At 41.0% G+C, this 16,837-nt stretch overlaps 1 protein-coding gene across 1 annotated transcript in view; it reads right to left on the bottom strand.

Moving 5' to 3' along the window:
- Positions 1-9,976: 9,976 nt before the first annotated feature.
- LOC126354438 (uncharacterized) overlaps positions 9,977-16,837 on the bottom strand; it is a 432,827-nt gene continuing 425,966 nt past the window's right edge. The window contains exon 7 of the mRNA XM_050004124.1: positions 9,977-10,507. Within this exon, the coding sequence (XP_049860081.1) occupies positions 10,398-10,507 (110 nt within the window). The 3' untranslated portion in view covers positions 9,977-10,397. The remainder of the gene's footprint in view (positions 10,508-16,837) is intronic.

Genomic DNA, 16,837 nt, shown 5'->3' with positions numbered 1-16,837 from the left:
TTACGATCATATCGTCTGTCGTCATGTCGGTAATTTCTGTAATTAATTTCTTGTCGGTCACGTGGTGGAGAATTTCTCCCTAAATCGTAACTGCGCGCTTGACCGTTGCGTGTGACGTTATTCCGTCTCCCTTGATAATAATTATTTTAGTTCCCGTATTGTCTGTTTCTCTGAGAGTCTCTGTGATATTCATTACTACGGAAATGCGATCTTTCTCTGTAACTATTAGTCTGCCCGTGGTTGTCATATGGTGGTGTCTGTTTTGGTCACGATTTGTGTTGTGAGAATGGTCTTGTCGTGTCCAGTTATTGTTTCTTTCATCGCGGAATTGCGGCAGATGTGACCTGTAATTGTTGTGTTCCTGCTTTCGCGTTCCGCGATTGTCAGTGTAAATTTCTAATTCTTGTAATAGTCCCTGAAAAGCTTCAATGTCGTCTTTGCAACGCCCTGCCAAAATAATATTCCTTAAATGTTCAGGCAATTTCATTCTGCAAATGCGGATAAGTTCTGAAGGGCTATATGGGTTTGAAAGATATTGATTCTTATGCAACATCTCTTCAAAATATTTGACACGACTGGAAAATTCAGCTTGTTCAAAGTGTTTCTTCATCATTATGCTATGTTTTACTCGGTCTTCTGTAGCTTGAGACAAATATGCTGAGAGGAAAGCATGATAAAATTATCCTTCACTGTGACAATCGTGAATGACCGATCGCATTCTTACAGCTGGCTCATTCTCCAAGTGGCCACACATAAATTCTAATCTGTGCTCTAATGACCAGTTGGGAGGAAAACAATGAGAGAATTGATGGAGCCACCCTTGTGGATGAATGTCGTTGCCAGAATTCTTCAATGTTTTGAATTTACGTGCAATAATGAACAGCTTATAGTCAAAATCATCGTGTCGGCGAGTAGCATATCGGTCATTGTTACGTCGTGTCGGCGGTTCCATCTCAAAATTCGGTGCACCTTGCCAATTACTTTCATGATTTTCGAAATGCCCCGTGTTATTATTTTGTGGCTTTTCCGTATTTCTAAGTTCCTCTTCCTGTGTTGGAGCGCGAGTGTCCTCTGAAATATGTAATTTTTGTATTACCTGCGTCAACTGATCTTGTACTTTCCGGATTTCTCTTTTGTATTGCGTATTAATTTGATTCTGATTTTGTTTGGATTTCTTAATTTGTTCGTACTCTTCTGTGTCAGTGATGGCTACAGGTCTTGTGTCATTCAGATCATCATCTACCTTTGCAGATAAATTAGTGAACTGATCCGAAAGTTCTGCTACTTTCTGTGATAGTGAACACATTTCCTCCGTGTGTTTTTCTGAACCCAGTTTCCGAGTGTCCATTTGTGTTGAAATCGAATCTACTGTGTCTTGCAAGTTGCGTAACCGAATCGGTGGATGCAACTGAGTCCATTTTAGCTTGCAAGGTGTCGTGATTTTCACGAACAATAGTTTTCAATTCTTTTATGGCTGCTTCGTGATTCTGTAATGCGTTTTCATGCCGCGAAAAAATAGGTTGAAAATTCTCACAAATTTGTGTTTTTACGTCATTACAGATTTTTTGACATTTCGATTCAATGTTATGTAACTCAGTAGTTAAATCTTCACGTGTTTGTTCAAGTGTGGTGTCTAATTTCCGAAGATTTTGTTCCATTGTGTCTAACTTTTGAAGATTTTGCTGTGTTTGTCTCTGTTTTTGTTCCATTGTGTCTACCTGTTGCTTTGTTTGTCTCTGATTTAGTTTCATTTGTTGCATTAATTGCAATAATAATGTATTAGTGTCTGGGATCTGTTCCTCTATGCTTTTCGTCAGTGCATTAGCACCGGCAATATTCACATTTTGACAAGCAAAAAATATGTCTTGACTTATTTGAGAAAACGGTGAGGACGGAAAACCTGAATGAACAGTATTTGCAAGATCGTGTCCTATCATTTCGGATTCCTGACGCGAGCTGTTAACGACAGATCGATCGATAATGCTTCCCTGTTCACGAACTGTTTCACTGTCTACACCATTGTTTGCAGCCCACTCCATTTCCCTATGTACAATTACCAAATTACTACTTTGAACATTAGTTAATTCGTTACTCGGTGGCGCTAACACACCGCTTTCGTCTTCACTGTCATTTCTCAGTTTACTTTGAAGCGTAGTATTACGTTTTTCACACGCCATTATTGTCACAATATTTCACACGATAACGCAGGAAAGCACAATTTGAAGAGCAAAAATAAGAGAACACATTAACATAGCACTGAAAATAATATCTAGTTAATTGCAAGCGCAGCTGCGAAATACTTGGTGCAACTTTACATGCATGCCACAACTGTTGTACTGTACAATGAATGACTACAACTACAAAAGAGATTCTCTCTACAATTACGCACTAGCAATAAACAAAATCTATACTAATTACACAAACTACAAGAAAAAATCAGAAGACTTCAGTGAGGTATCCTGGCAGGGTCGCCATATGAAATGTCCCCTTTGAAAATTTATACAAGACTGTGCTTAAACTGACACACAATACTTTTTAGCGCAACGCAATCTGACTTTCTGTAATCGCTACAAGAGAATGGCCCTAACTAACTTTAACCTATATGTTTCACAAATCACTTACCTCACAAAACTCTTCGTTACTCGAACTACTGCAATACAGCGAGCGCCACTATTGCCAGCTAAATAAAAGATTCAAACTATGGAAGGCACTAACTACTGATAGGCATAGTTAGTGAATGAAAGATTTTAATACAGAACAAACAATGTATTTACCTTAAGAGTCATAATATATATATCAGTTCATGACATCCAGTCTTACAAATTTCAAAACTCCGCCATCTCTCTCCCCACGTTCACCACTGCTGGCGGGTCTCCTGCAACTGCGCCACACTACGCGCTGTTAGCATCCAGCTGCCGCTGCCCAACACTACAATGGCAGATAACAATGATAACCAGCCACAGACTGCACATGGCACAGCCAGTGATTTTCATACAGAGCGCTACGTGGCGGAGGCGTTACCAATAATAAAACCTAAACAGCCTACTTACAGTACGTCCGCCTCGTCATTTTAATTTCAGTTACTGGTGTCACTGAATTGCTGTCTTGCCTGCCAGTGAGTGGCAGCAGCAGCGCGTATCAATATTAGCCCTGCCGTATTGTATTTTCTGGACGGCTACTACTTCCCGATCGTCGTGTGTCGTAAAGGGAGATAGCACCTGGGAGTCGTTGAATTGGAACGCGGTAGAAGTCCAGTCGGGACATAGCAGCAGTCGGGGTAGAAGCGCTTGAGTGGCGCAGACAGCCAAGACTCGCCGACCGCTCGCGACACTGGATGAACTGTCCGACGGACGGAGATGGCACCGGGATCGACCATTGGTCGATTGTTCAGTTAGTCGCCTCTTTGAGCGACGTGTGTGTCAGGGTTTTCATGGAAGGTGTTGGATTTGCCTGACACCTTACAATCACACACATCCATTCCCGAGGCAGGATTCGAACCTACGACCGTAGCAGTCGCATGGTTCCGGACTGAGCGCCTAGAACCGCTTGACCACCGCGGCCGGCGCATTTCAGAGTGAACCAGAACGATGTTGTTTGGACATGGAGTAGATACAGAGAGACAGGAACTGTCGATGACTTGCCTCACTCAGGCCGCCCAAGAGCGACTACTGAAGTGGATGACCATTACCTATGGATAAAGGAGCGGAACCCTGACAGCAACTCCACTATGTTGAGTGCTGCCTGTCGTGCAACCACAGGACGTTCTGTTACGACTCAAACTGTGCAAAATTGGCTGCACGATGCACAACTTCACTCCCGACGTCCATGGCGAGGTCTATCTTCGCAACCACAACACCATGCAGTGTGATACAAATGGGCTCAACAACATACCGAATGGACGGCTCAGGATTGGTATCATGTTCTCTTCGCCATTGAGTGTTGCATATGCCGTCAACCAGACAACCGTCAGAGACGTGTTTGGAGGAAACCCGGTCAGGCTGAATGCCTTGGACACACTGTTCAGTGCGTGCAGCAAGGTGGAGGTTCCCGGCTGTTATGAGGTGGCATTATGTGGGGCCGACGTACGTCTCTGCTGGTCATGGAAGGCACTGTAATGGCTGTACGGTACGTGAATGCTATCCTCTGACCGATAGTGCAACCATATCGGCAGCATATGGGTGAGGCATTCGTCTTCATGGACGACAATTCGCGCCCCCATCGTGCACATCTTGTGAATGTTTTCTTCAGGATAACGATACCGATCGACTAGAGTGGCCAGCATGTTCTCCAGACAAGAACCCTATCGAACATGCGTGGGATAGATTGAGAAGGGCTGTTTATGGACGAAGTGACCGACCAGGCAATCTGAGGGATCTACGCCTAATCGCCGTTGAGGAGTTGGACAGTCTGGACCAACAGTGCCTTGATGAACTTGTGGATAGTATGCCACGACCAATACAGGCATGCATGAATGCAAGAGGACGGGCTACTGGGTATTAGAGGTACTGATTTGTACAGCAATCTCGACCACCACCTCTGAAGATCTCGTTGTGTTGTGGTATAACATGCAATGTGTGGTTTTCATGAGCAATAAAAAGGGTGGAAATGATGTTTAAGTTGATCTCTATTCCAATTTTCTGTACAGGTCCCGGAACTCTCGGAACTCAGGTGAGGCAAAACATTTTTTGTGTGTATACGCGCCAGTTGTGGTAAAAGCATTCAAACATTGATTCGTTTACCGATTTATGTTTGGCGGCGTTAACACAGTGACGAATCCTCTGCAATGTAATTACAACATGCCTTTCCCAAACTAAAACCATTATCTCCATTTATTAAACTAACATTTAATATAATTTCTTTGATTTCCTTGAAAATGAACTCGCAAAAGGAAGAGGTGTATGTTAAAATCTTCACCTCACTGTAATTCATCCAATGACCTGTATCTACACAATGTTCTGCCACAACTGACTTGTCTAGCTATAGTAAGTTTGTGTATCTTCGGTTTCCACGCCCCTCTCATAAATGTTGCTTGTTGACTGACCTATATATGACGTATCACAATTTCTGCAAGGAATCTGATACACACCCACCTTACGAAGCAATAAATAATCCTTCATAGAAAGGAGTAACCCTACAATCTTCGTAGGAGGAAGGAAGATCACATTAACACAGTGTTCATTGATGATATGGCTTTATCTTAGAGGATCGAGCACCCACGTAAGGTAAAAACACTCTTGATCTGAGGGTGTTACATTCTATTTCAAGATCACGTACTTGCATTCTAGGTGTTCACATTGAATGCACTGTGGATTTGTTGGTGGGAATATACAGGATTATTACAAATGACTGAAGGATTTCATAGCTCTACAATAACTTTATTATTTGAGCTATTGCCGTACGTGTACGCGTGCGCTTAGATCTACTTTAGCACGCGTACGGCATAAGGGTCCGGATGAAAATTATGATATTCAAAATTCTGAAAACGCTATCTTATACTATTTTCCACGCTGATTAACAATATGTACATATCTTTTTGATACGTCCATGAATGACTACATTATTCCACTTTTAAGATTTCAGAGTCTAAGTCCCATACGGAACTCAGTGTATAAGAACTTTAACTTTCTTCACTTAATCGAAAGTGCTGAGTCATCAAGATGGCGATCTGTAGCGTAGCCCACTTGAGGTTAGGTTGGGATGTTTTTTTTTGGACACACATACAAAAACTCAGAAAGTTTTTTTAGGCATTCACAAATGTTCGATATGTGCCCCTTTAGTGATTCAGCAGACATCAAGCCGATAATCAAGTTTCTCCCACACTCGGTGCAGCATGTCCCCATCAATGAGTTCGAAAGCATCGTTGATGCGAGCTCACAGTTCTGGCACGTTTCTTGGTAGAGGAGGTTTAAACACTGAATCTTTCACATAACCCCACACGTGAAACTTGCCCGCACGCGTTCAACCGTTTCTTCACTCACTGCAGGCCGACCTGTTGATTTCCCCTTACAGAGGCATCCAGTAACTTTAAAACTGCGCATACCATCGCCGAATGGAGTTATTAGTTGGTGGATCTTTGTTGAACTTGGTCCTGAAGTGTCGTTGCACTGTTATGACTGACTGATGAGGGTGCATTTCAAGCACGACATACGCTTTCTCGGCTCCTGTCGCCATTTTGTCTCACTGCGCCCTCGAGCGCTCTGGCGGCAGAAACCTGAAGTGTGGCTTCAGCCAAACAAAACTTTATGAGTTTTTCTACGTATCTGTAGTGTGTCGTGACCATATGTCAATGAATTGAGCTACAGTGAATTTGTGAAATCGCTTCAATCATTTGTAATAGCCCTGTACACTTGCTTTAAAAATCCTCTTCAGTTATGTGAGCTCTTCTTGCAAATCTTCATTATCGGATATACAGTGTGTCAGGTGATGGAAGCTATGGTATATAGCAACAGACCAAAGAAGACATCGAAAAAAGGACACAGCCATCCTTTTCTGTTTTCGCAGTAAATTTAATACTAGCCTGGATAAAATACAGACCCTCAAGAAATCGATGTAATTCATTCTTTGCGTGAGGCAAACTACAAATTTGTTGTCCGTGTACCTCAAGAAGACTCTTGGTTTAAAATTTGCCCGAGTCCAGCGTCTTGTTCTTGAAGTCTTCCTCGTATTTGTCTTGCTGCAGTGTTGGCTGTTTCATGATCGAATATTTTGTGCCTTATGTGTTTCTTCATCAGTTGCAATGTATACTTTCTTTTCTGGTTGTTATTTGAGCTACGTCGCCACATCTGGGCGGGGGGGGGGGGGGGGCTTACAATGTTCTGCTCTTAAGCCAAGGGCATTTTTAAATATATAGCGAACTAGGGAAAAAGTATTAGGACTGTTTTCCTTTTTTAAATTAAAAATAGAAGATAGACAGCTAAAACACAAAAAATACATACATTTTAAAAACACATTGTGGAATGGTGGAATTCTTATCAGAAGGACACTCCACTTTCACTTGAAATCTGAAGGACCTACACTAGGAGAGACGTATTTGAGGAGGAGAGCATTTGTTCCTTAGGATTGAGTAGTGTAAGTAAAAAAAATAAGGATCTGTTAGGTAGGAAAACTATGAAGATTAATGTAGATATTGGGATGGACACTTAGAAGACAGAAGTTATGGTAGATGAAGATGAGAAGGAGTTAAATATAGGGGCAGGGTAGTAATAACAAGAGGTGAGGAATGGGGATGGATGGAGAAAGGAAAAGACGAAAAGACACTGATGTAGGGTAGGACTGGGGGGGAATGGTGGAGGGAGAGTTGAAGTTACTAGGAGGGATGAATATAGAGGAGACTTTGTTTGATGGGAGTGGTAACTGGCTGCAGTTGTGTTGCGTCAGGATACAGAGTATTTGTAGCTGTAGGGGTGGAGGAACATGTTTGTGAAAGTGTATCATCATGCCAGCGGTGGTGATCGTTGGGGAGACAATGAGTGTAATGAAATCTAGTTTGTGGATCGTATTGCAGATGCAGAGATGTTTGATGTGTTTAAGAATGGGGTGGGAGTTTGATGAGATGGTAGAGGATCTAAGTGGGGGAAGATAAACACATGCAGAAAGGGAGGCAGAGTGCATGGTGTTCGAAGATTTAGAGGGACTTTTAGAACTTTGGTGGGGTGCAGATTCATGCAGCAGTTTAATAGGTATGGAGAATCGCAGAAAGGTGTAATCCCTGAATTCGGCCTGTTAGTAGTTTTAGTCTATTATGGGCTTTTTGTTGGATGCAATAGGGACTTTTGGGATTTTTGGAGTGCAAGTTACTGGGTAAGGAAATTGGTATCATCAGCATACTGAAGAAAGTAGACTGGTGGAGGGCTTTAGGCATATCAGCGGTGTAGAGAAGACAAAGGAGATGAGAGGGCTTGAGGCGTTGGAACACTCTTTCAGTGGAATGGAAGGTATGGGAGTTGGTATTCTGGAGTTAGAACAGGAGACCAGAGCGCCATACATGGTCATAGGCTTTCCTTAGGTCAAGGGACTCAAAAATAACGGATTTGAAACGTATGCAAAAACAAAGTGGTATGTAGGACTACTGCTGCCATGTTCTATATGAGCACTCAAACCACTGTAAGACTGTTAAGATACATAACATGTACTTTCATACCACTCAGTTATAGATAAATTTGCCTATACTGTCCTCCTGTGCCTTACAACTACATCATCACATAGAAAACAGTATGCTGTTAACAGATGTAAAATGATGTTATACAACTTTTATCGCTGGAATATACTGTTTCTGAAAAGTGGACAGGAAAATATTACTTCTGAATGTATTTTCACACCAATGGCTTCTGTCAATATGCAAACAGTGTGGTAGAACATTGATTTATAATGCTTCCTGTTAAGAACCACACCACAACATTTCACAACATAAAGAGCTTTACGCTCGTTTGATATTACTGTGCTCCTACAGTGAAAAATCTTAGTTTTGGCGCTGACATGTGTACATGTTAGAGGAGTTTAAAGTGTGACGTTGGCTGAATCAAAGTATAAGGGATGTGTTATTTTCACATTTCTTGTGTAATATGCTACTGTTTGAATGACGCATTTGTGTGACTCTGTGATTCAATTTTTGTATTTTTTAGCTTTTATAGTACCATTTGATCATGATTCAAAGACCGAAATTGTAATAGTGAAACAAAAGTTTCCATAGTCAGTGACAAATATGATTTACCTGATAAATGCTGTTAATTACTTTGGTTAAGTGTATGGCCATATGAGTCAGTCACAGTTCCAGCCCATGCATTGATACTGAAGTGTACCTCATGCCTACCTTTCATGATTAGTTGAGGATCTCCACTTGCCAACATGTGTGAGTTGTGGTAGTTTACTATACTATATCTTGCGAGTTGTGGTAGTTTACTATGCTATATCTTGTGACTCTATATAAAATACATACATGAATTGCAGATTTTCAGTGGACCATATGTTGTTTCCAGATATATCATCATGAGAATTTTTCTCATACTCTGGACCAGTACTATTTACTGTAGGAATATGCAACAATTTCTTAAAAAGAAAACACCCTATATATTGTGGCAGGATGAATTTTTAAGAATGTAAGCATACCGAGTTTCTTACATTTTCCCAATTCAAATGATTCTAGCTCAATTGTTTTACAGCAGCAATCATTGCTGAAGGTAATGCTCAATTGTTTTGCAGCAGCAATCATTGCCACAGGTAATAAATGCTTTATACAGAAAACATTCTCTGCATTATCAGCTCTGCATTTTTTAGTTAATATAACCAAGAAACAACAATAATCCAAGAAGAAAACTGACCATCTGTCATCCCAGTATATAACAGTGCATGAGTTTTGTTAAGCCTAACTTGTGATATTTATGAATGTAGCCTTTGGATACCACGTGGAACAGATTGTGGCACTAACATAAATCATGAAAGAGTTCGCTGGATCCAATCCAGAGCTTGATCTCGATACAGCTGTTATATTCTATCAGGTAACTCTGGACACACTGCTGCACACCTAAATTCTCATAGTATTATCAATATCTCCCTTATATAATTTACTTACATTTACTACTAGTAGATACACAGAAGGAGTGATCAACATTTCTGTCAAACCAGAAGACAATTTTGAATAGTTCCAATCTATCTTTCCCCAGCTCTTAGTCTTGTTGTAGCACTCTCGCTTCCCGAGCATAGGGTCCGGTTTCGATTCCCAGCAGGGTCAGCGATTTACACCTGCCCCGAGATGACTGGGTGTTGTTATGCCGTCTTCATCATCATCATTCATCCCCAGTATGGGCGGAGGAAGGTAACGACAAACCATCTCCATTAGGATCTTGCCTAGTATGGCAGTGAGGCTCTCCTGAATCGTTCCCCTACGCTCTGTTAAGAAGCATGGTACTCCATTTCCGTTTTCAAGCCATCAGTTGCACACCAGTTTTATAGGGTGTTGATAAAAACAAGAGCTACATGATAATTTAGCGAAATAACATTTTATTAATGACATATCAATATATTAGAAGGTATATCATTTATAATTAATTACTTTTGTTAACAATTTATCGATATTCCAAGTATTACACCTAATCAGGAGCACACATCAAACAAACTTGGCACAAAATTCTCACTCACAGAAGACATTTGAATCTTAAGACACATAGAGGAATGAGTATCTCTGGAAATGGACTATCAACAATATTTCGTAATGTGTACTGAAGTGTTAGTGGTGGAGAGTGTAGTGGTTATTTCACACTGTTGATAACGGCGAGGGAAATACGAGGAAGATCACGATCGTCATTGCACAGCAGGCGGCAGGTGCCGCTCGCCACCGAACACGAGTTTATTGTCACTGGAACTACTGCGCAGGCCCCACGTTTCTGGAGCGCAGAGCGCCGTCATGCGCATGCGCTAGACACGCCGCGCATCAGCAATGACGCCGCCAGCAGTGACGTCATCAGTACAGCGCGTAGCGGCGGTGGACGAGCGCAACCCGCCGATCCCTGGGCTGCAACAGCATTCAGAAAGGAGTTAAGAAAGGCCTTGGCAGTGATATCAGAAACAGTAGCGCAAGTGGAAAATATTACTTTCAGAATATAACATTCAAGTTTTTTTTTTCAAAAGTTATCAAATACTGATCAATACTCTTCAAAGTTACAAAAATGGAGTGAGTGTCACTTGAGGCAAGGAATTTCTTTTTGCGGGTAATTTGAGAGGCACATTCAAGTTGGGAGACATTTTTATATTATGTAAGTAATGTGTCCAATTTTGCATGACCACGATCTGTTCCAGCGATATCGCTGCTAGTTGACTTGTGGACACTTGCTCCGTGGAGGAGGTTTTGCTGAAGCAGCGTGCCACAGGCAGAGCAGAGAAGTTGCCGAACGAGGCACGAGGGGGCGCGGAATACTGTGATGCCAGTAGTCGTTATGTGGAAATTGCGGAGGAAGTCCCGTATAAGTCCACTAAGCGATCGTTGCGGGCCAGATGAAACGCCTCGGTCGGGTGAGATGGACTATGCGAATATCCTTGTGAGGTGCGGGTCGTCCTGCAGCAGCTTTGGACTACGATTGATATGGTGAGCTGGAATAATCAACTGTGGGGGACTGTGCTGCGGTTGCGGCTTATTAAAAATGATATATAGTGTCTTCGCTGCAGTCGTTGAACTTTGAACTTGTGCTCCTTCTCGACATTACAAGGTTCGAACTGATAGGTTTCCTCTCACCTTAAGGCAAGTTCAAGTGGTCAAGGGGACATTTCCTTACTAAGTTCCGAAATTCAGAAAGAAGCTGTTTTGGCAGCGTGGACGTACACTGAAGAGCCAAAGAAACTGGTACACCTGCCTAATATCGTGTAGGGCCCACGAGAGCACGCAGAAGTGCCACAGCACGACTTGGTATGGACTCGAATAATGTCTGATGTAGCGCTGGAGGATCCTGCAGAACTCTCCATAAATCCGTAAGAGTGCGAAGGGGTAGAGATCTCTTCTGAACATGTCTAGGGATGTTTCCAGAATGAGATTTTCACTCTGCAGCGGACTGTGCACTGATATGAAACTTCCTGGCAGATTAAAACTGTGTGCCCGCCCGAGATTCGAACTCGGGACCTTTGCCTTTCGCGGGCAAGTGCTCTACCAACTGAGTGCTAGTTCTGCAAGGTTCGCAGGAGAGCTTCTGTAAAGATTGGAAGGTAGGAGACGAGATACTGGCAGAAGTAAGGCTGTGAGTACCGGGCGTGAGTCGTGCTTCGGTAGCTCAGATGGTAGAGCACTTGCCCGCGAAAGGCAAAGGTCCTGAGTTCGAATCTCGGTCGGGCACACAGTTTTAATGTGCCAGGTAGTTTCACGTCTAGGGAGTTTGGTGGCCAGCGGAAGTGTTTAAACTCAGAAGAGTATTCCTGGAACCACTCTGCAGCAATTCTGGACTTGTGCGGTGTCGCCTCGTTCTGCCGGAATTGCCCAAGTCCGTCGAAATGCACAATGGACATGAATGGACGCAAGTCATCCGACAGGATGCTTACGTATGTGTCACCTGTCAGAGTCGTTTCTAGACACGTATCAGGGGTCCCATATCTTTCCAACTGCACACGCCCTGCATCATTACAGAGCCTCCACCAACTTGAACAATCATCAACGGTACACGAGTGGACCGTGGACTCCGGAAGCCCATATCTATGATGTTTCGTTAAATAATTCGCTGACACTTGTTTATGGCTCAGTTTTCAACTTACAGCAATCTCCGGAAGGGTTGCATTTCTGTCACGTTAAACGATTCTCTTCAGTCGTTGCTGCAGGATCTTTTTCCGGCAGCAGCTATGTCGGAGATTTGATGTTTTATCTTATTCCTGACATTCATAGTACACTCGTGAAACGGTCGTACTAGAAAATCCCCACTGCATCGCTACCTAAGAGATGCTGTGTCCCATCGATTGTTCGCCGACTATAACACCACTTTCAAACTCACTTAAATCTTGATAACCGGCCATTGTAGCAGCAGTAACCGATCTAACAACTACGCCAGACACTTGTCTTATATAGGCGTTTCCGACAGCAACGCCGTATTCTGTCTGTTTACATATCTCTGTATTTGAATACGCGTGCCTATACCAGTTTCTTTCGCGCTTCAACGTATTTAGTGTCCAAGATTAAATTTCTAAAAATAGTTAAAATACTGTTCTGGTTCTGTGTACTATTACCTAGTGGGAACATTGCAGTAGTTTAATAAGTGCACGTATGGAAGTTTGTCATTCCAGTTATCTAACTTCACTTCTCTGTTTGTTGTAGAAGCCTCGTTATACTCTTTGCATTGGTTACCATGCTATCAAGGGATTGTTTCTAATTACAGACAGCGTCTTGTCGAGGTAATGGAATGGTGCATTTTCTGGCTGCAATTCTGTAATGGTGGTACACGAATTTTTCAGGATTACAATTTCTGAGAAGTTTCTTTGTTGCTTTGTTTTCTTTAATATTACTGGAACTATTTATCAATGATTAGAAATTTTAATTAATACCAGTATACGAGTCTTAGACTGTTGTGTATGTTTATTTTATTTTTTATTTCTTTTTTTTACACGCACGCCGAGTATAGTGTAATGTTTGTGTTGTATGATGATAATGATGATGATTATGATGATGATGATGATGATGATGAAAGAAGGGAGATTGGCAACGAAAATTTTCTTCACTGCATTGATTTTTTCCACCACCCTAGTTGAGAAGCGCCATACCAGTGTGCACTAGCAACATCGCCCACAGAGGTAGGTTATAGCTATTCCTGTATTTTCTAAACTCTAATGTACAGTATTACTTAAAAGATGATTGATGCTTATCTCGCAAGGTGTCTGTGATTGTTTGTTAACAATAAAAATTTCCAGTCAATAGCCTGAATTTTTTTTTAGTAATTTCACATTACAGACAGAGGTTCCATAAAAATTGTTTACAGTGAAGATGTCTTACGTGGTTTGATGTAGAAGCAATTAAACGAAATGAACCTTGTTTATTAAGAAAAGACGAAAAGGTATCTATAGGATATAGGCTTCTTTGATTATTTTATTGCCTTTTACAGTATTGTTAATGTTACTGTGATTTGATCCATTGTGTTCGCTTTAAATGAATGTTATTATTGAGCAGAAGTTTTACTAATTTCTTTAAGTACCAGGGAATGAAAGCTTTATTGCAATACGCGCTGTGTAATAACTGTAATATCTCGAGAGAAGGTTCAGCAGAATTCAACAAAGGAAACTTATTTCCTTATCAATCTGCTCAAGTGGGATAAAGATTTTAACAGAGTTTCGGTTTCAGTAAATTCTTTCACTACTACAGTGTAATAGTTTAATTTAGATAAAGAGTATAACTACTACACTTTTATAACGATTACCAACGAGAACATTCTTTGATGTGGGGAGTAAAGTGGTGGAAGAGAAGCAGGGAACTTTTATTTTCATCTTGTACATAAATATAGTGGACTCGACTTTTCCCATGAAGATGAAAATCCCATTCAGTACTGTAGACCAGAGCATTGTGCTCAGAGCTCTAGTTAATGGGGAATAGTGTAAGGAATAATTTAAAAAAGTAGCTGATAGAAAATGCTGTGATGGTGGTCCTTGACTCAATAGGCTTTGGAGTCTTATCATATTGAAGCCGACGTATGTTGTAATGGAAGAAATATCTCTGATAGCCCAAAAATTGGGTCACCGGAATAAAAGGAATACCGATTGCTGCATTATAAGGCTATGACTTAAAAATTCCATGCATTTTCGAATGTTACAAACTGAAGATTGTAAACGATGGGTTATCGCTTTTCAGTTAATCGAGAGATGAATTACAGGGTTATTACAAATGATTGAAGCGATTTCACAGCTCTACAATAACTTTATTATTTGAGCTATTTTCACAATGCTTTGCACACACATACAAAAACTCAAAAAGTTGTTTTAGGCATTCACAAATGTTCGATATGTGCCCCTTTAGTGATTCGGCAGACATCAAGCCGATAATCAAGTTCCTCCCACACTCGGCGCAGCATGTCCCCATCAATGAGTTCGAAAGCATCGTTGATGCGAGCTCGCAGTTCTGGCACGTTTCCTCGTAGAGGAGGTTTAAACACTGAATCTTTCGCATAAACCCACACGTGAAACTCGCCCACACGCTTTCAACCGTTCCTTCGCTCACTGCAGGCCGACCCGTTGATTTCCCCTTACAGAGGCATCCAGAAGCTTTAAACTGCGCATACCATCGCCGAATGGAGTTATCAGTTGGTGGATCTTTGTTGAACTTCGTCCTGAAGTGTCGTTGCACTGTTATGACTGATTGATGTGGGTGCATTTCAAGCACGACATACGCTTTTCGGCTCCTGTCGCCATTTTGTCTCACTGTGCCCTCGAGCGCTCTGGCAGCAGAAACCTGAAGTGTGGCTTCAGCCGAACAAAACTTTATTAGTTTTTCTACGTATCTGTAGTGTGTCGTGACCATATGTCAATGAATGGAGCTACAGTGAATTTATGAAATCGCTTCAATCATTTGTAATAGCCCTCTATAAAAGGCAAAGCTTTCATCCACCCCAATATATATTTGAATAGCTCGATGCTTTACTAGATACTGTTCTATTGGAGATGTGATGCCTTTGCCGTACTCCGATCTTCGAAATGACTTACCCAACCGGTTATAAAGGAACCAACACTTTAACATGGAATCTGATCACAGGTACTATTCAGCATTATCCACATTAAAAACAATTTCAGAGGTGAATCAAGTGACAAAATGACAGATAACAATCCTAGGACAGACCAGACATCAGAACCCAAAACTTTGGATCCATAGTCTGGCAGCGAACCACAATTATTATGGAATATTCTGGAAGTATCAGGTGAGGCATTATTCGTGTGCAATATGAAATAGAAAAAAATGAAAGACGAATGCAGAGAGCATCAAGAAATCATGAGTGTGTTTTCTAAACACCCAAATTATGTATCTATCAGTTACCTAATTAATAATAGTGAATTTGTAACATTTAATAATTTGAAGATAACATATTACTTTTATCGACATAAAAATATCCATAAATGCAGGTCAATCGTCGATTATATCTTTAAAAAATTATAAAACCACACCTTTACTTTAGGATACTAGAGTGCAACGAGGGTACAGTATACGTCGTCCTTGTGTCCAGATTTGATCCATACATAGTAGATGGTCTGCCACTCCTTTCTGTATTGTTGGATGTTTTCTCCTATTTCTAGAATAAGGAGCAACTCTCTTATCTCACGGATATTCTTGTGATCTGGTGGTTTTTATCCTGCCAACGGTCTTAGAAATCTCAATTTTGTCACTTCATTTCTCTGCAACGGTTTTTCCACAAAGCAGTATAGGTGCAGTCCTGGAATTATAAACTTCATCTACTGTCACTTTCTCTGTTTCATTCAGGGTCGTTATGTTAATCGCACCTAAGATATGTGAGTCCCTTAGTAGATTTTTTTCCTGGATCATTATCGCGAGCATAGAACATACCACAGCCCAGGTAGTTGAATCTATCGACTTATTCCAAAACATTACTCTCTATTATGATTTTAGCTGCAAGATGCGCATTTCTACAAAAGGCCACACATTTTGTGCAGACTATATGTTTTGCCATTATATCCGCGGACCATACAATTTGTTGAAGGCTGTCTTCATTGTCCTTGACAATAGGTTGGTCATCTGCAAAAAAGAGTGAGTTAAAACGGATCTTCCATTTTCTTTTGCCATGTATTGATAATGTCACTTATGTGTACATTAAATAGTGTGGGCGACGAAGGATACACTTGTCTGACTTCTTGTGTGATTCTTCCTACTCCTGCTCCTTTACTAGTGACTGATGATGTTATTTTACAGCATAAAAAACCTGAACTGGCCTCACTAAATGATGTACTCTCCTAAAATTTCCGGTAACTTAGATCTCTCCACCCGGTCGAACGCCTTTTCATAATCCTCAAAAGCTGTATATGTTGGGAAATTAAATTTTCTATGCTTTTCTAATATCTGGTTTGTAGAGAAATCACGATCTATACGTGATCTTCCTTGTCTAAAAGTACTTATTTCTTCTATCACGAAAGTATCTGTTAAAGCATTTAATATTTTGGAAAGTATGTCGGCATATATATTATTTTTTACATCTTGGTATAGCTGTTACAGTCAATATAGTCTCCTTTTTCAAATACAATTAAGACCACTAGGCTCTGCAAACATTGTCTAATGTGCTCATTCTTCCTGCATGGATTTATAAAATTTAGAAGCATACTCTTTTTTCAATGCGCGTATTTAATAACCTTCGAATTTATTTTATCTTCTCCTGGACACTTTCTG

This window comes from Schistocerca gregaria, chromosome 3, assembly GCF_023897955.1.
Source record: "Schistocerca gregaria isolate iqSchGreg1 chromosome 3, iqSchGreg1.2, whole genome shotgun sequence".
NCBI lineage: Eukaryota > Metazoa > Arthropoda > Insecta > Orthoptera > Acrididae > Schistocerca > Schistocerca gregaria.
The sequence above is the reverse complement of the archived record's forward strand: the minus strand, read 5'-3'. Positions and strand labels throughout refer to the sequence as shown.